At 40.2% G+C, this 19,084-nt stretch overlaps 1 protein-coding gene across 4 annotated transcripts in view; it reads left to right on the top strand.

The window, feature by feature from the left end:
* The first annotated feature begins 246 nt into the window (after positions 1-246).
* Positions 247-19,084, top strand: part of UPF3A (UPF3A regulator of nonsense mediated mRNA decay) — a 28,512-nt gene continuing 9,674 nt past the window's right edge. For all 4 annotated transcript variants that reach the window (XM_039714164.1, XM_039714166.1, XM_039714163.1 and 1 more), the window contains exons 1-7: positions 247-3,169; positions 5,395-5,501; positions 13,587-13,693; positions 15,620-15,718; positions 15,800-15,910; positions 18,579-18,634; positions 18,727-18,885. In XM_039714164.1, the coding sequence (XP_039570098.1) occupies positions 3,038-3,169; positions 5,395-5,501; positions 13,587-13,693; positions 15,620-15,718; positions 15,800-15,910; positions 18,579-18,634; positions 18,727-18,885 (771 nt within the window). In that variant the 5' untranslated portion in view covers positions 247-3,037. The remainder of the gene's footprint in view (positions 3,170-5,394; positions 5,502-13,586; positions 13,694-15,619; positions 15,719-15,799; positions 15,911-18,578; positions 18,635-18,726; positions 18,886-19,084) is intronic.

A 19,084-nucleotide genomic window follows, 5' to 3' on the forward strand; every position in this document is an offset into this window, starting at 1 on the left:
GGTGTTGTACTTTCATGAATTTGCTATTTTTTATATGAATTCAAACTACTATGTACTTAACACCGGGAGTTTTATAGTTCCTACTTTATAAATATTCCTTTCTTCATAGCACTCTCATGAATCCCCATCTGAATCAAGAAGAGCTCATAGCATTGATGTAGGCCATATACATAGTTTGAATCCAGAGTATTGGCTATTTTGCACATGCCTGTGCATTACTGAAGATGAATTCAAGTTTTAGACACAACTGCACTTTGGAATTCAAAGGTATCAAGGGAGGAAGAGCTTGGGGAGGAGTCTGTATTTTATCAGCAATTGCACACACTCTCACTGTGGAAATCTGTTGAGTCCAGGTCATCCCATTGTTTTCCTATGAGGACCAGCACAGTAGAAGAACCAGAGAAGTCTGGTTCTGTCCCAGTGATAATGGGAATTGTGCTGTGGCTCCACAAAGGGAACGGGAGATGCCCAAATTCCCTTCCATATGTTAGAAAATATAGATTGGCCTTTGCATTGAATACAGAATTCAATGCCAATCCCATATGCTGTTAAACATGAGAAAATAAGGTGAACAAAAATGTTTTACTTTCTTGTTCTACAACAATTCACTGAAAGTTACACATTCTCCTGAAAAACATAGTACAAGCCATGAGTCTTAAGTGATAAAGTATCCAAGCAGAGTGTAGGAAAAACGAATAATTTAGGAGGCATATGCATCTCCTGGGCAGAGTCAGGTCTCTCTTCTTCAGTGTGACTGACAAAAAGAGTTCATACAAAGGGCTTTATTTTCACTTGGAACCTGGTAATTGGGGTGTGGTTCAGGTGACTTCTTTGAGGTAAACTGGGGATCTCTGGAAGAATCTATAATGAGTGTGTCTCAACAGCTGCTCTGTTAGGCAGGTCTCTTCCTTTACAGGATCTTTTGAAAGTTGTTTTTACATCTGTGCTCATGTATCCTGAATGATTGTAACCAAGACTATCTTGTGAATAATATGACAGCAAAGGCTTGTTGCTGCACACAGAAGGATATTGCAAATAGAGTCTCAAAAATTCTCAAGGAGCCAAACTCCTTTTTCTCTATATCATTATTTTTAATCCAGCATATGTCAGTCTAGTTTTCTAGTAAGACATCATGGCAATTTCTAAATGGAAGGTGGCAAAATAATAATCTAGAGAATCAGGCCTTTTGACTACTATCAGACATGGATATAAATCTTGTATTGTTTTGCTCTGTTGCTAATCTTTCTCATTGGCAAAATGGTTTTAAATAATGAGAGAAGTTCACCTTTCTTCCTGCACTCCCCAGTTACAATCTGATGCTGTGTTGGCTGTGATGGCAACATTGGTTTATGTTATTCCTGCCTGTAGGAATCTACTGTGCCACTTCCTCAGCTGTGGTAATACAAATCCTTGTGAATGAAATCAGGGAACTGGAACAGCATCTAAAAATATTTTCTAGATCTGATCAATTCCCAGGTTCAAGGAGAGCAAGCCACTGCTGTGTTACTTGTTGTCAGTGGGGCAGAGAGGTTGGAATGGGAGGAAACATGGAATAGCGAGAATGGGCATTGCTGTCACAGCAGCCTGGCATGACACTGTGCCTTGGCAGGTATCTGTTGGAGGCTTTTTGGCTGGCTATTGCTAATCTTTGTTTATTGGTATTAAAAATTGCCCAGAAAGAAATGTATGCAAAGTGTCCTAGATTGTGATGGACTGTTTTGGATGTCGGAGGAATTCCTGATACAGTTTGGCTTGGCTCCAAGCCTCTTAGGCAGCTACAGCTGGGTTAGAGCTTGTGAGCTGGTTCATGATGTGTGTCTCAGACAGGACTTTAGTGAAGTTCTGCTCTCCTCATTTATCTTCTGCTCAATGTTTTAACCTGCTCTTGTTCTGTCCAAATCCCTGCCTTTGTACTGGCAGCACCTGCTTGCCCTGGTCTTCTGCACCTCCCATCACCTGTCCTGCTCTTTCTAGAGAGTGCTTGGTGCCTTTCTGGGGTATTATGACATCCACCCTGGCTCTGGTTAAATTGGGTATTGTCCTTGTTCTCGTGAGGACTTTGGTTTTTAGTTTTGGCCTGACTAGACCCCATATTCTTGATTTGTGCTGCAAGCCTTTGCCATTGCCTGACTTGGCTCTGGCTGCTGCGTACAAGGGTCCAGGACTGTCAGGTTGGGTGGCTGATAAATATACCCCCAAAAGGGACATTTTGACTCTGTCTCATAACTTCATCTTTCTCTTCCAAGGATTAGTTTTGTCTCAGACTCGGGAGATCTTAATGTTCTTGAAAGTTTTCAGAACAGATACGAAAACCCACGAGGTATTTGTGCTGCAAATGGCTCCAAAAGTTTCTTCATAGGTACTGCTGCCTAAAAGGTTTGGAAACAAATAATGTGTTAGCTCAGTTGATCAGAGCCTGGTGCTGATACTGACAGTGTTGCAAGTTTAAACCCCATGTGGGCCAGTCACTTAAGAGTTGACTCAGTGGTCCTTGTGGGTGCCTTCCAACTCACTGTATTCTGTGATTTCAGTTTATTATTCCACATCCCATCGTGTATTTCCTTCATGCTTTGGACAGCTGTCTGAGGACTATCAATGCAGCAGGAGCTGAAGATTTGCCATGACCCTGTGTATTCTGATTAAATTGCAGGCATTTTTCTTCCTTGTGTCTAATTTCCATAGCTCCAGACAAATCTGTCCTTCAATGTGTGCCATGTCCCCTCTGAGGCCGGGGTGACAAGGCACCGTGAGCTTAGGGCGAGGCTGTGAGAGGAGGGAACGGGCACGTCCCTGTGTCTCCCCCTCGCACGGGCGGAGTGGGCGGAATTCCAGCAGGGACGAGGACGGGAACGGAGCCGCGGCTGGCGGGGGGAGCCTCGCGAGATCCCGCCCGCCCTGCCGCCGTTCTCGCGAGGTTTCCGCCCGGCTGCGGGCGCGGCGGCTCCGTGCGCTCGGAGCGGGAGCAGGGCGGGGGCCGGGACGGGGACCGGGATCGGGATCGGGATCGGACCGCGGCGGCGGCCGCCACTCGCGGCCCATGGACGCCCCGCAGCTGACGGAGTCGCCGCGCCGCGACACGGACGCTCCGCCGAGCCCGTCCCCGCTGCCGCCGCCGCTTCAGCCGGCGCCGGGGAAGCAGCGGGAGGAGAAGAAAACGGCGCTGAGCAAAGTGAGGGGGCGCGGGGCGGGGGCGGCTCCGTGGGAGTGGGAGAGGGTGGGAGGACAGAGCCAGCCTGCTCCCGGGGGCCGCGTGTTTGTGACGGGAATTTCTCCATCTGCAGAAGGAGAGGGTTCATTCCCTGGGGTATTGGGAGACCCCCAGCGTCAGCGCTGGAAATCATTTCACCTTTAATTGAGAAGTCAGGGCTGGCTATTGCTGTGGCAAAGCGACTTCTGACAGGGCTAGAGCGCATCTCTCTCCGTCTTTATTCAAGCACCTTTCAAATAATACTTGCAGGCTATACAGGTTGTCTAGGGATGTCCCAGAGTCTCCCTGGCTGGAGACACTCAGAACCCACCTGGACGTGTTCCTGTGACACCTGCTCTAGGTGACCCTTGGCAGGAGGTTTGGACCGGAGAGCCCTGCCAACCCTGACAGTTCTGGGAGTCCTTCAGTACTGTGAGATTTGATTTATTCCCAGTGTTTTTTTAACTGGAAAACTGAAGAACTGAAAATTACTATAACCCAGAGCTCAGTAAAATTAAATCCAGATATTAAAGTGCTCAGAAATTAAAACAGGTGGCCTGAAGTTTGATGGCCATTTTACTGCTTTGTGTGGTGGCATCATCCAGCCAGAGGTTTCTACAGTTTCCTGGCCCTTATTATTGGGCAGTTTAGCTGGGTGTAGTGGGTTGACTCTGGGTGGCTGACCTCCAGCCAGGTGCTCTTGCACTTCTCCCTTAGCAAGACTCCCCAGGAATAAGGTATGATGGAAAAAACAAAGTGTCATCACAGGAAAAACTGACACAGCTGAGGGAAGACCTCATAGCAGCTCCTTACAGCTTTCTCACAAAGGAAATGGAGGGGCAGGCACTGATACTTTCTCTCTGGGGCCAGTGACAGGATGTGAAGGAATGGCACAAAGCTGTGTCTGGGGAGGTTCAGACTGCATATAGAAAAAGGATCTTCACCCAGAGGGTTGCTGGGCACTGGAACAGGCTCTCCAGGAAAACAGTCAGCACTAAGCCTGGCAGAGTTAAAGAAGCATTTGGCCAATGCTCTCAGGCACACGCTGTGATTCTTGGGGCAGGGCCAACAGTGGGACTTCGATGGCCCTTGTGGGTCCCTTCTAACTCCGGTTACACTATGGTTCTAACATGGAGAGAATTAATTTACTCAATGGCCAATTAAAAATTACAGAAGACTGTTGAAAATAAAGATTGTAACTGAAGCACCTTCCCACCTCCCCTCTGCCTTCCCAGGCTCAACCTCCTCTGCCTGGAAGCACTGCAGAAGGATGAGGAATGGGGGTTGCAGACAGGACATAACAGCTCCTCTCTGCTGGTCCTTCTTCCTCACACTCCTTCCCTCCTCCAGCATGGGGGACCTGACATGGGACACAGCGGGATACAGTCCTTCCTGAAGTGCTGCAGGGAGTCCCTCCCACATGCTGCAGTTGTTCATGACCTACCTGCTGCAGCACAAGCCTCCTTCATGGGCTGCAGGCCTTCAGGATAAACCTGATCCGGTGTGGACCCCTCTGCACAGGCTGCAGGACCCTGCAGGGCATCTCCACCTGCTGTGGCATGGGGTCCCCCACGGGCTGTGGGTGAATGTCTTCTCCACTGTAGTCCTTCATGGCATGTGGGGGACAGTGTGCCTCACTATGGTCTCCTTCAGGGCACTCTGCTTTGGCACTTGGAGCACCTCCTCCCCTGCCCCTTTCCTGTTTGCCTGCAGGGCTGTGTCTTGCACATTTTTTACCCCTTACTCCTCTGTCTCACCCACTGCTGTGCTACCTTTCCTGTCCATTCTTAAACACCTTTCCCAGAGTCACCACTGACTTGGCTTGAGGGGCTCGGCTGTGCCCTGGGGTGGATCCACTGGAGCTGCTGCACTCAGCCCTGGGCAGCCCCAGCATCCTCTCAGACTGCCCTGAAAAACCCTGCCAGGAGCAACTGGACACAGAGACCTATTACACTGACATACTGCTGCAACAAGACTTAAAAGCTAATTTAAAACATTTCTTAGAGATACTTTACAATTTTTATGTAATCAATATCTATTTTTTAGGTTGATTATTAAAGTGCAGTGGTTCTCAGGCTGTTCATCAAAATATGTCAATTATCCTACAGTTTCAAAACAATTGCAGGAACTGAGTTAGGGAATTTGTGCCATCTGTTTCTACAGTATTTAGATCAAATATAAATCTCCATTTCTTTTTATACGTGCAGGTGGTTATTCGAAGGCTTCCTCCTTGTCTAACCAAGGAGCAACTGGAGGAACAGCTGCATCCTCTACCTGCCCATGATTATTTTGAGTTTTGCACTGCTGATCCCAGGTGAGGATGAGCTGTTTCTGTAGGTTTTCAGGTGCTGAAAACCTAATCAAGTTATGTGGGACTTTCCAAATCACATGTTTTTCCTCTTTTTATTATTTTTCTTGAGTTACTATTATGGCCTGCCTCAGAAGGTGGGGATAACCCATGTCCTTGTTGCTAGATCCCTTGGGGCACATTAGTGTGAAACAACACTGAATGATCAGTATTTGTAAATAAACAATGTAGGATTTATTACAGAACAACTTGGCTGCAAAGGAAAATAGGTATGGAGCTGTTTTGGTGGTTATTATCTATAGTAATAGAAGATGAAAGCATTGCAATATGAAACTGCAACAGTATCACCCAAGGACACAGAGAAGGGGAAAGAAAGAAAGAGAGAGAAAGGGGAAGGGAAGGGAAACAAGAGTGTAAGGATCTCACCACCCTAAGCCTCACAACAAGACTTGATTGCTATACAGTCTTGGTCAAAGTGGTGGTTGAGTGATGAGGGAAGTCCCGAAGAAGTGGTGGGGAGGAATCGGCAGAACACATAATCTCTTGGGTTTATATTCACTCTGGTTCAGGTAAATATAAATCAGGTGCCTCCTCAGGAGCAGGCATGTAATACTGTAGATCATGGGACACTTTGGGAGTCCTCCACACCTTCTAAGACAGCACAGCTGCCCATCCCAGCAGCGCAGTCGAGTCAGTTGTGCCCCATTGCATCCCATCAGCAGAGATGAACCCGCCCAGGTCACACGTGAGTTCCCCAGCATTTCCCAGGGGTAGGAGGGGCAGCCCCACAGCCCAGTGGTTTGTGCAAGGAAGCACAGCTTAGCATGCCAAGGGGCACAATCCTGTCCACAGGATCCAGCTCTTACCTCACTCACAGCCCATCATTGACCTTATCAGATCAGAGGTTTAGCCACTACACAACTGAAAGTTCACCTACTCCATCTCAGCCAAGCACCCTGGCATCTCTACAAATGAGCAATGTTTTGAGTCACTGTCTCCGAACAGTTCAGTCTGCTTCTTAAAATATTTCTGAAAGCTGGCTGCATATGCAGAGACAATGGCATTCCTGCTCTTTTCCTTTACACTGGAGATTTTAAAGTGTTGGGGGGTTTTTTTGTACGAATAGGCCATAATGTAGTTTGAAACCTTGATGTTTGCTTTAACCTTCATTGATGAACTGTAACAGCCTGCTTTATTGCTGTGAGCAAGATTCAGTCTGGGGCAAACAATAACAGAATGTGTTAATGAGTTCCATTTGAGTTTAGTTTATTTGTTTACCTGCATGGATTTTTATGTGCTTCATACACATTTTTAAATCTAGTTTTATTCATTTTTGTCTCATGCAAAAGTAAAAAAGCAGAAATATTGGCTGATTTAAATTAAATCAGAATTGCTGGTATAGTTACATAAGTTACTCAACATCACAGTGGTAAAATGCAATTCTCTTTTGAATAAATCAGTTTCCAGAAGAGAAACAAAACACCGTGTATGCTCAATCTTCATGTGTTCTGAAAAACTGAAGATCCATCTTGTCATATTTTAGTGTGTGATGAATCACCCCTCCTCTGGCTCGAGATTCTTTCCACTGTCTCTAGAGGGATGCCAACTCTTTATTGCTGACCAAATTTTGAAGTAAGGGGTTCTCTCAGAGTCAGTTTCACAGTCAAGAAGAAATGAATGTTTATTTAGAGAAATTATGACCATTTCTGACCTAGGTAGTTGAACATGCATCAAAATAGTAGGTGCTTCAGCTTTTCTGTTAAAACCACAAAGGATGTGAAGTGAGAAAGGAGGAAAACTTACTCTGATGGAAAATCTTTGTACCTAATATTGCTCTTCTGAACTTTGTCATGTCTGTTTCCAAATGGGCCTCCTTAAGGCTTTTGTCCCAGCTGATCATTTGATAAGAGGAAAATACCAAAGGCAAACCAAAAATTCTCTGAAGAAGTGTCAGTTCTCACTGTGTCAAGATGCACAAATGCCAATTAACAGTTAAAAAAAATTCTGATTGTAAATTTCCAGAAAAGTTTGCATAAGAATTTAGGGAGTCAGCTTCTTTAGAAAAGAGAAGGCACTGACAAAAATTGCATATATAAAGTTTCATTTTCTCTCCTATGTGATGAAATTTGGATTACCCAAAAATCTTGTTGTTCACTCATTTAATTGCATCTATGGCAGGTTACCAGTGAAAGATACTGTTTTTTCTCTCACACTGTTATTTGTAATGTTATTCTCTTCTGCCTTCACAAATCTAAACTCATTAAAAAAAATTCATTCAAGTTTGAATTTTTCAGCATGAAATGTTTTGTGCTCGCTCCATTTTTCTTCATCCTGATTTTCAAAAAATGTGTTTTCAGACACAAGATGGGTTTTTTTGGAATGGGTTTATCTTTACCAGGTTTGTATGGCTACTGCTTCTTTCAGCAAACTACACAGCTTACATGGGCATTTCACTGCCATTCTGCACTGTTGGCTTGACTGATTATTTGGTTTTTGACTGGCTCAATATCACCTTGTCTCTTTCGTCACCTTTGTTCAAATGCTGACACAAACCCATGTATATCTTTTTATGAGTCATCTCTTTACCCACTGAGAAATATACAATAAACTTCCAGAAAGTAAAAGTTTAATCAAGGTTAATCTCAGTCTTCTCTTACCCAGACGAGAATACTTTTTGATATAAGGCATTATATTGCCATAGTCTGTCATTTTATGGACAGTTCACAAGATTTCAGCAAACTTTGTGCATGTGTCTTCATGTCATTCCAGCTAACAGGAAAAGCTACAGGACAAGGTTGGCATGTTTTCTTTCACTGAATAGCTTTTTTCTAGATCCTGTACCATGTGCATAGGTGGCAAGCAATCCAGAGAATTCAGTGATAACAGAAACATGTGAAGATGAAAAGAAATGTCATGTCTCCCAATGAGAAGGATTTGAAGAAGCTACTCAGTGAAGAGGATCTGTTGGAAAGGGGCATAGAGATGCTTTGATGCAGAAGCAGACAAGTTTCCTTAAGAGCTGTAACATCTCAGTTTAACCACATCCTGTGTTACTACTTCACAGAAGTATCTATAAGCTCATTCAGATTTTACAGCTTGTCAGAAATTCATGCCACGAATGATGAATGTTACAAATGGGTCAGGAGCAGTTAGACAAATACTCAGATATTTATCTATGAAAACCTATTAAACATAAGTTACAAGTTTGGTGTTACAAAGTCCCTAGGCTGCAGATACCTGTAATTATGAACTGAGTGAAGTATTTGTACATTTTCCCCTTTTAATAAATTTTCTCGTGGCATTCTCTATTGGTTGCTGTTGATAAGGGCACTAGAGAGGTCTAACTGTAGCTGTTTCTACATTTTTATTTCCAAGATTATTCATCCTAGAGGACAAAACAAAGATATGCGTATCAGCTCCAGTTTCTCTGTTTTTGTAATCTTTATAATATCTTTGTGTTATCTATAAGTTTACAATGTCGTGTTATAGGCAAGCTATAAAACTTTTCCAAGTTTCATGTGATTAGTGTAATTTTCAGTTTTTCAGTTACATCCATTTCAGTAAAATCATTTCAGAAAGTGACTTGTGTTTTGTTTCTTTTTCAGACTCATCTGACTTACTGCATTACATTTATTTTCTCTTGCATATTGACATCAAAATACTAACAAAACACTGTTTATAGATGATAATAAAGATAGACTGTTGTGTACTCAGACTTCAAATATTAACTATTTTTCCGGACACTCTTTCCTTTTTGTCTGCTAGTAAAGGTTTCTGAGCCTATTCTAAAGTGATGGATCTCTGGCCCTTCAGGGTTAGGGTAGTCTCTCTGGGCTGGCAGTGAGTGCTGGGTGCCTGGAAGTGTTGACAGTGTTCTGAGGTTATGAAAGGAAAGAGATCTGAACACAAGCCTTGCTCTCATGAAAACGGTTCAAATAGTGCCATGCCATGTATCACAGAGTGATAAAGCGTTTCCAAAGAGCACTCCATTTCCCTCCATAACTTCTTCCCACCATTGTGCTCAGGATTATTGTAGCTAAACAGCATTAGCACTGTAGGATGTGGGTTTGCACCCAGGAACTGCAGCACTGAAGGGGCAGTGCCCTTAGTGCTTCAAGGGAACCACCACTACTGTGTTCTGGGTGAAATAATTGACAGGCTTTGATTGGCACAACTCTGGTGTTTCTGCTTTCTCTGCCAGGCAAACTGCTCATTTATAGCTGTAAAAAGGAAAGACTAAGCTTATTTAAAATTGTGCCAGTTCCACCCATAACGTGAATGACCACACAAGATGACGAGGATGAAGGCCAGGGGATTTTAGCTTGACATGACAATGTTGATGATGAGTTATCAATTACTGTGTGGGTGGGTGGAGGAGCTATTTGACTCCAAAATTTAGTTGTAGAGCTCTATATACATGTAAGTATATATTTTATAAATGCCCACCATGATTCATGAGTTGATATGTATTTTACTAAGATGAGATTGCTGGTTTTATAGTTAATATGTTGCTGTTTAGACTGTAAATAACTATTTTAAATAGTATATCAATATTTTTACACAATTGTGTTAAAAGGTACTTTGTAGAAGAAGTAAACATTTAGAATGTGTTTGTTATTAAAATTGCTAGAAAAATAAGAACTTAAAAAGATGATAGACTAAGTGTTACAGAAATAAATGTACCCTGAAAGATTGAATACCCTTGAGTGCAGAGCAGAAAAAGAAAAAGAAACAGTGTGTTGGAATGAATAAATGTGTGCACTCAGACTCCTCTGGGTTATTTCCATAGAGATTGCTCCAAGTGCTGACATGTGCAGTGCATCTGTCCAAAACATTATACGTATGGAAAGCAGCATTATAGGCAGCAAACATATGGCAAAATGGAACCAGCTCTTGGATGAGAAAACTGAATTTCAGATCCTGAATGAAATCTTTGGTGTTAGATACTTGAAAAACGGAGGAGACACACAGAGTTCACTTCTGTAGGACTCAGCTGGAAGACAAAATCCTGAAGAGTATAGAGTATTTTAGCCAGTAACTGCTAAGTACTAAGTACAAAAGTCAAGCAAGAGTGTTTCTTCCTAGGAGGGGTTGTTAGCCTCAGAGTGCCTGAGCCTGTGAAGCCCTGTGCATTCTTTGCTGCATGACCATGCTGTTGAGTTCTGAATGGATAGGTAAAGACAATCCAGGGTGGGGAGTAGCTGCTGAAAGTTATGTGTGAAACCTAGAGTAAAAGTGATATATATGCAAGCTAAGTGTTTTAAATTTGCTAGGTTTAGTTAGCTTCCCACCTAGAATGTTAATTTTACTCACTTTTTTAAAGCACACTGTACATTGTGCTGGGTAAGAGACTTAAGACAAGGGTTTGAAACACTCATTTGGGTGTGTTTTGTGCACTCAGCACTCTGACAGCTAACTCACATGCATATGAGAACCAACTGTTTTGTGGAAGTGGCTCCATGAGAGAAGCGTTGTCACAGCTCTGTTTCTGCAACCTTCTACCCCAATACATAGCTACAGCAAAGGACAGACACTGCTGTGTTATTGTGCTGCACACCAATATCCTGCTGTGCTCAACCATGCTTTTACATTGTTGTATGTTTCTGCTGATGCGTGTGAAGTTACTGAAGATGTTGGTAATGTATAGCAACAACACTAGATCCCTTACTTGCAAGGTAAATTCTAAATCTGTTTTCCACAATCCTGTTTATACAGATTCAGTTCTTTCTTACTAATGAGTGCTTAATAACCATATCAGATGTTCCTCCATTTTGAAAAATATTCACTCTGTTTAAGCTGAAAAAGCTAGAAAAATATGTTGTGTACCAGGAAAAGATTATGTTGCCAAAGAAAGTGAAAGAGATGGCATTGATATACCAGCTAAAGGAAACAAGGAAGGAGCAAGCCTTTGTATTTTCCATTCTGTTTCCCAATGTGTCTAACCATAAGTTAGACAGGTTCCTACAGGATAAAAAAAAAAATCCAACTGTATGATGAAGCTGCTTGCTGCTTGCACTGAGGCAAAGTAGTGGAGGAGCCACAGCAATGTAGGAGTGGACCCTTTTCCAAGTAACAGTCTTTAATCTGTAGAAAGTTTTAGTATTTTACAAAAGCTGAAGATGAAAAAAACAGTGGAGTAGTTATCTAGACTAGGGACTAAAACTTAGTTCCTCAATCTCAGGTAATAATAACTGGAATGAAAAATAATGCTCCCTCAAGATTCCTGGTTTTGTCTGATGAATATTTAACTCTTCAAGGGTACAGTCATATCAGTCTAATGTCAGGCCTTGTTTAATTTAAACCTCAAAGCACATGAAAGATAAGAATAGTGCTGTTGATGTGACAGAGAAGAAAGTTTCCTTCTTCATGAGAGCCCCAGTTATCTGAGACTTACTGTTATAGCCATTAGGCAGCACAGAGACATTGCTTCCAGTACAGCTATAGGTTGCCACAATAAAATTCCCTCCTTTACTTACACATTTTTAAATAAATCTTTTAACTCTGTGTAATTATGAAAAGTGTTAAATTTTGTCTTCTTTGAAATCAATGAGAAGAAATCTGTCTTTTTATATCTGCTTTGCATCTTGGTGAGAACTCTACAGCCATGCTATAGCATCTCTCAGCCCTGGCATGCCCTAGCAGACATTTTTGCAGTCACCCACTTACCATTCACACGATGCTGTTCCTATCCTAGAATGACAAAATATTTGGGTATATATGGATAAAATGGCTCTTCCTCTCTTCCTTGGAAACAGTTTGTCTTCTTCAAGCTGTAGAAACTTTTCATAGCTGGTATTTACAAAGTAGCTAAATGAAAAAAGCCCTCTAGGTGGTTTTGGTTTTTTAATATTTCTTCTGACTACAGGATAAAACACAAAATTGGTGGGTGTACAAAACCATTGGTGATTGACAGCACTGCTCTTTATGGTCTCCTCCTAACACTGTAAGTGGAATCTATATGGATGCGTATTTAAAAATAAATTCCTTGGAAGCAATGTTGCTTTGAGCTGCACATGTATGGATCCTGTGATCCAATCCATATTTTTGCTCTTTCTCACTCATTGTGAAATCTGATTTTGAAAGAGCTATGGGATTGAAATAGAATTGCAGCTGTGTGTGTTTATTGTCTCCTGGTGCCAGTGGCGAGTTGGTCTGAAGACAGGCCATAGGTGACAATGGAATTATGGAATTACAGGTATTTTAAAGATGTGGGCTTGTGTTAAGATTTGTTCAGAACTTGATGTAATATGTAGTCATCATTAAGTCAGTTTAGTACAAACTGACTTATATATTATATAACAGTTTTTAAAGCATGTACGTGCCATGACTCACAATAACTTAGCTGATGGGTTCTAATTCATTAAATTACCTCAGTTTCATCGTGGTTGTGGTGTGCCAGCCCTGAGGTTTTTATCAGGCACATTAAACATTTACCCATGGAGTGGGATCTATGCCAATACATTCTTGAAGAATCAGAATTAAGTACCTGTTTCTTTTGCTATGCTTTGGATTTTCACAGCAACTGTTGGTCACAACTAGACATTGCATGTACATTGATAACACATGGATGTCTGATGGAGTTTATTTGTGTATAATTCAGTGGATTATATTGCCAACTCTTAGGGTTTTTATTCTTCCTTAAATGTGGAAATCTATTTAAATACAGTGACAGCCTGGAAGCTGCCCCTTCACTGCAGTCTTTTACTTAATCTTTCCTTTTCAGTGATACAAGACTTTTCTTAGTACGCCCAAGAAGTTCCCCAAAAGCACTGCTGTTATTTATATCTCTTAAATAGGGAAATGTTAAAGTTTTGATCCTGCACAGTTGGAAATGTATGCTCTGCAATTTAGGGGGACAAAATAAACTGGAAATATTTGTGTCAGTTCAGAATAAATTTCACAGTTGCATATAGAGCTCTGATGTTCTGTTTCTTTTTTTTCATTTATATATCATTAGATGTGTAAATGCAAAGACTGCTTAAGGTAGCAGTTTCTCAAAGATGAGAATTATGATGTGATCCTTCTGGTTTTATGTTTTCCCTAGCCCTGAAAAGAATAATAAGTAACATAAAATAAAATTTCTTGTTGCAGCCTTTATCCTCATCTCTACTCAAGAGCATACATTAACTTTAGAAATCCTGAGGACATCCTTCTTTTTAGAGATCGTTTTGATGGCTATATCTTCATTGATAATAAAGGTTGGATTATTTGTAAGATATTAAATGTGTATGTATACATATATCAGTTTAGACCATCAATTTGCTCTCTTTTTCCTAGTTAGGCCATTATTTCATCACTACGCAGTTAGTTACATAAAAATATGTTAACATTTATCACTTAAAATATAATAAAGTGCAAAGTATATTTGTCCATGCAGTTTTGCTTGTCTATGTGGTGTGCATGCTTTATGTGCATTCTTGTACTTTAGGCAATGCACTATCAAGATCATATTAAGAAAATTACCTTATGCAAGCTTCACAATTCATTACAATAGTAACTGAACACATTGTGAGCACGGATTTTTTTACATCTTCAGCGTTTCTGAGCTAAAGTTCTGCCACTTACTCCTGTTTGGAACAAGCAAAAGGAAACCTTCAACATTTTGGTTGCCCACTTTTAAGACATGTAGAGGTTGAATTTTTAGGGCTTTTGCAGACATCTTGAGTTGAATTCTGAGAACAAGAATGGCAAAATTTATTGCCCGTTTTAAAATGTTCAGTCTGCAAATGTTTGCCCAACAGTAAAGAAAAAGTCTGTAATGTAGATATGGATAAATCCAGATCTTCTGCAGGAGTATGAAACTGCCATCAATAAGAAGTGGTTTAGCAGAATTTTAGCAGTTCCTTGCCTCATTCAGACATAGCTTCTCTAAAAAATTGCATAGGTTATGTAAAATAGACATAGATTTGTGGCTCTCTTGTACAGACATTTTCTAATCCATATACACAGTGTTGCAGAGGTCCTGTGAAAAGTAGTCCTGCCCACTTTTACTAGAAACTGATCCCTAAAGAGGCTGTCAAACTAATGAATTCCTCTTCAGCATTTCCTACCTGAGATGTTTTATTTACCTCTAATATCCCTCAGATTTAGATGGTTTTTGTAGAGATGAACAACACGTTCCTAGAAGTGTGCATTTCCCAGATTTAAAATTCTGTGTGTTTTAAGATTTAAAACTAGAAAGAAGTTTTTTTTAATGTTTATCCTAAGACTTTGCCTAAATTCAGCAGTAGCATGCGGGACTGAAGCCAGAATACTGTGCAAAACTGAGCTTGGACACAGTTGGCCAGTTTGACATGATTGCTTGTACAATTAAAGAGCACAAGGTTTGATCAGAAGTGCTCTCTGCTGAGGCTTGTGGCAGCGTTGCATTATGAGGCTAAACTGAAACAAGGATTAGCAGGTTCAATAAGGTTAACAAATGTTCTAGCAGACTGAAGACAAGTTTTCTTTGAACTTGAGCAAAGTGTAATCTTGAACCTGCTGCAAGTGGAAACCAAGTGCAATTCAAAACCCACGCACGGTTCTGCCTCCAGTGCACAGAAGAAGCCAACTCAAAGCAAAGAATCCCTGCCAGTAAAAACACAGGCAGGAGTCGCACAGTCCATCGTAAACAGAGAAGTTACACACAATTGTGTGTGCTGAGTTTTACAGTTGTGGTTCTGAAAGGAGATGCTTTGTTGTTTTATTGCATATTACCTGGCATTTACTTATTTTTTAGGCTTTTAGGCAACAAAGCCTTAGAAAAGCAACTCAACAGTTCCAGATTGATTTCACAATAGCACTTAATCACTTGTCAGACTGAGATTTTGTGACAGATTTTTCTAACCAATTTCTGTGAATAATTAAAAGGGATCTATAAATAACATTGCAAAAAATTTATTTTGCAACAGTATTCATCCTCATTTTCAGTCTTATCACCATATCCAAATAAAAGATCTTTTAAAAAAATTTTAAATACCTCTACATGTAACTTTTTATTAGAAGTTTAGGATTGAGTTGTAGAAACATTTATTTTTGTTTTCACATAAGATTTCCCAACACATGTTCAAGAGTTCAGAAGATCTTACTTGAAAGTAGGGAATGTTTCTCCCCCTCAAAAAAATTAAGGATTGATTTCTTTTAAGGTTTGGAATATCCTGCAGTGGTTGAATTTGCTCCATTCCAGAAGATTTCAAAAAAGAAACTGAAGAAGAAAGATGCCAAAGCTGGGAGCATTGAAGATGGTAAGCATCTTTTCTTGACATCACAGTGGGAAATTTCTGTTAGGTATTACAAAGTGTTAACATAACTCTTTTTCTTCACAGATCCAGAATATAGGAAATTTTTAGAGAATTATTGTGCTGATGAAGACAAGATCTGTGCCAATCCTGAGATTCTTTTGGGAGAGATTGAGGCCAAAACAAGGGAACTCATTGGTCTGTTTTCTTGATTTTTCTTATTATTGAGAATATTCAATATCTTACTTTTTTATCTTTATGATGCTAGCTGCAAGAGCTGACCTGTTCAGTCCAGCAGATTTATATTACTAGTTAAATATTTGTTTTCTAGGCAAGTAGTAGCAGTAAACCTTAAAGTCTCTATGCATGAAATCACTTGGTTTCACTTCAACTTTTGCATGAACACACACTGGCTTCAGAAATAGGTCCTTAGTGCTTCTGAATGCTTACAGATGTATTAGTAGATGGAAGATTTATTTTTAAAATACGAAATAGCTGAATACTTAACCATTGATCCCTGATACAAGCTGTTTTTATTATGAAACATGAAATGATCTCTCTCTGTTCTCATGGCCAAGATTCTGGAAAAGCTCTGAAAGTAAGGCAACACCTTGTTTTCTGTATGCATGCAGCATGGCTTCCACAGTCCTGGGGGGAATTTTAAATAAGGTGAGCACTGATATCTTCAGTGCTAGTATGCAGTTTTAAATCAGAGGAAATCAAACTAGTTGTTTTATTTTCCCTGCCATTCAAAGCTGTGGCCATTGCTATCAATACAAAACCAAAGATTTCTTCAGCAGGTAGCATGTTTATAACAAAATTATGTAAGGGTTTAGCTGTGTGTCCAGTTTCAAAGGTGTTACTCCTGCTGATGTCAATGAAGGATGTGCCCAAGACTTTGCTGGCAGAATTGAGCCTCACATGCTCAGAATTTCTCCATGTAAAGTTACTACAAACCAACATGTTTTATGCATCATGCCAGATGTGTTGACTGATCAGTTTCCACATGACAGAGAGATATGAAAGAGATTTTCTCTGTAGCAAGATGAAGATAAGCAATTTCTTCTGGTTTGTTTGTAGACAGCAAGATAAAACGTAAAGTTTTGCTCTTCATTTAGTAATTTTTTTTTTAAAGATTCTTAAACATTTTAGGAAAATGCTCTTAGGTTTGTATTTGCAGTAAGGCACATAAATAAGATGGGTAAGATTCAAGTTTGATAAACATTTTTTTTCCCCCCTTTGTCTTTTGGTAGTTCTCATCACATACTGCTTCTCTCCCTTGAACTTCAAGTTATAATTTCTCATTAAACCTCTTGCACTACAGTCTTAGTCATTACTAGGGTCAAGTTCTGAACTCTCAGTGCAGCCAATCCTTTCCCCAGACCTTCCAGTTACAATCTGTGATCTCTTTCAGCATGTAAAGGTGCCCAGAGGCAGCCACTGCTCAGGCAGGGGAACTTAGGGAGCAGGAGAGAGAGGCAAAACTCAGATCTGAGGAACTGGAAGGGGGCTCTGGGGACCTAAAACTTGTCAAAAATGATGGGCAGGTGGGGAGGATGGGGAGGCATGGAAAATCTAGGAACAGAGGGAGAAAAATATTAAATCAACAATCTTTATTGGTTGTTGATTCCTACCACTGATACTTGCTAAAAAGAAACAGTGAATCCTATCAGCCTTCCCATTCATAACTGTGTAGCAAAATTTTGTTATTAATGAATGTGTTGCCCCCAGCATAATCCAACTTTCAATGCAAAAACATTTAAATATTTTTGGTGCAGCAGCGGCGACTGACTTCCTCTAAATGTAGATTAATTTAATATGAATTGTGTCTAGATTTTGGCCATGTCATTTCAAATTTGTTGAAGACTTTTCTAACTTTTTTTCTTTCTTTTCTTTCAAATTTTGTCATATATTTCAATAGGGAATGTTTTTCTGTGGTGTGAGGGAGAATCCAATACACAACTGTAGAGCAATTTCAAGTAATAAACATTTTCTGTTCTGGGATATCTAAAACTGACAAAATTTGTTGTAACTACTCACAGCTGTAAGTACAGGCTGAATTGAAGTCTGAATTCAGTACTGACAGTCATGAATAAAGAATTTGATAAGGAGCATGATAAAGAATTTGATGATGTTCTCCAAGTTTTTGTAGAATTTGGGGATGGTTCAGGCAGGTGACTTGATTTCAGAGCATGGAGATAGCTCTGTAATAAAAGAATGGCTGTGTGATCCAGTAGATGAGACCTTTTATTAGCAATTTTGGAAGCCACAGTTTTAATGGATATGCTAATACTTTGCTGTGTAACCTGAAACAAACTGCTTATCTGTTATTCCTCCTGTTTTCCCGTGGAAAGGTGAATACTAAATGTCAGGTAAATCAAAATGTTATACGAGACTGAAAATGTTTCCTTCATTATGTACTTTGAAAACCAGGATTGAAATGTGCTATGTGAGATTACAGTAATGTGGGCTGTATATGAATGACAATATAGCTAGGTTTTGATGTACAGAAGTAAAATGTAGGAATAGATTCTGAACACATTTCTTTCTTTCTTTTGGTAAAATAACCATTCAGTGAGCAAAAGAGAAAAGCCATTCTCTTGAACTGAAAGGATATGATATTTAATTAAATATCAAATAATCGTGCAACATATTTCTGTTGCTTCTAATGCTAACAGCAAAAAAGTAATTAAGTGTTTCTAAAGCAGAACGATGGGAATGCCTTCAAAAATACATGAGACAAATAGGTTTATCAATGACTTAGCTCCCTTTCAGATAAAGCTAGAAAAAGGGGGTTAATACTAAAGCAAAGAAATGAGTACATTTTAGGAGTTGAACACTATATCACAAATTTTTTGTGTTTTAGCTAGAAGAACAACACCCCTTTTGGAATATATTAAAAATAGAAAATTAGAAAAGCAGGTACGTTCAGACTTTTGCCTGAAGTTCCACCTTTATGTTTCATATGGTTTTCTGTTGGACAATTTACAATTAATCATTATTGAACTCTTCAGAGAATACGAGAAGAGAAAAGAGAAGAACGAAGGCGGAGAGAATTGGAGAAGAAACGTTTGCGGGAGGAAGAGAAAAGGAAGCGCAGAGAAGAAGAAAGACGTAAAAGAAAAGAAGTGGAGAAGCAAAAGAAGATTTCTGAAAAAGAAATAAGGATCAAGGTAACTGAGATCAGTGAAAAAAATTATTCTTCTTTTGAAGTTATCTAGAAGTTCTTTGGTATCTCAGTGTTTGTTCAGTGTACAACAGCACAGTGTGGAGACACCAAACCAGTTTTGACTGGAAGGGAAAGCAGTGTAGGGCTTTGACAAAGTGTTGTTTGAAGTGTGACTGATGGCCTTACTTACCATGGTGTGCTGC

This window comes from Passer montanus, unplaced genomic scaffold (assembly GCF_014805655.1).
Source record: "Passer montanus isolate IOZ18808 unplaced genomic scaffold, ASM1480565v1 scaffold3, whole genome shotgun sequence".
Classification (NCBI taxonomy): domain Eukaryota; kingdom Metazoa; phylum Chordata; class Aves; order Passeriformes; family Passeridae; genus Passer; species Passer montanus.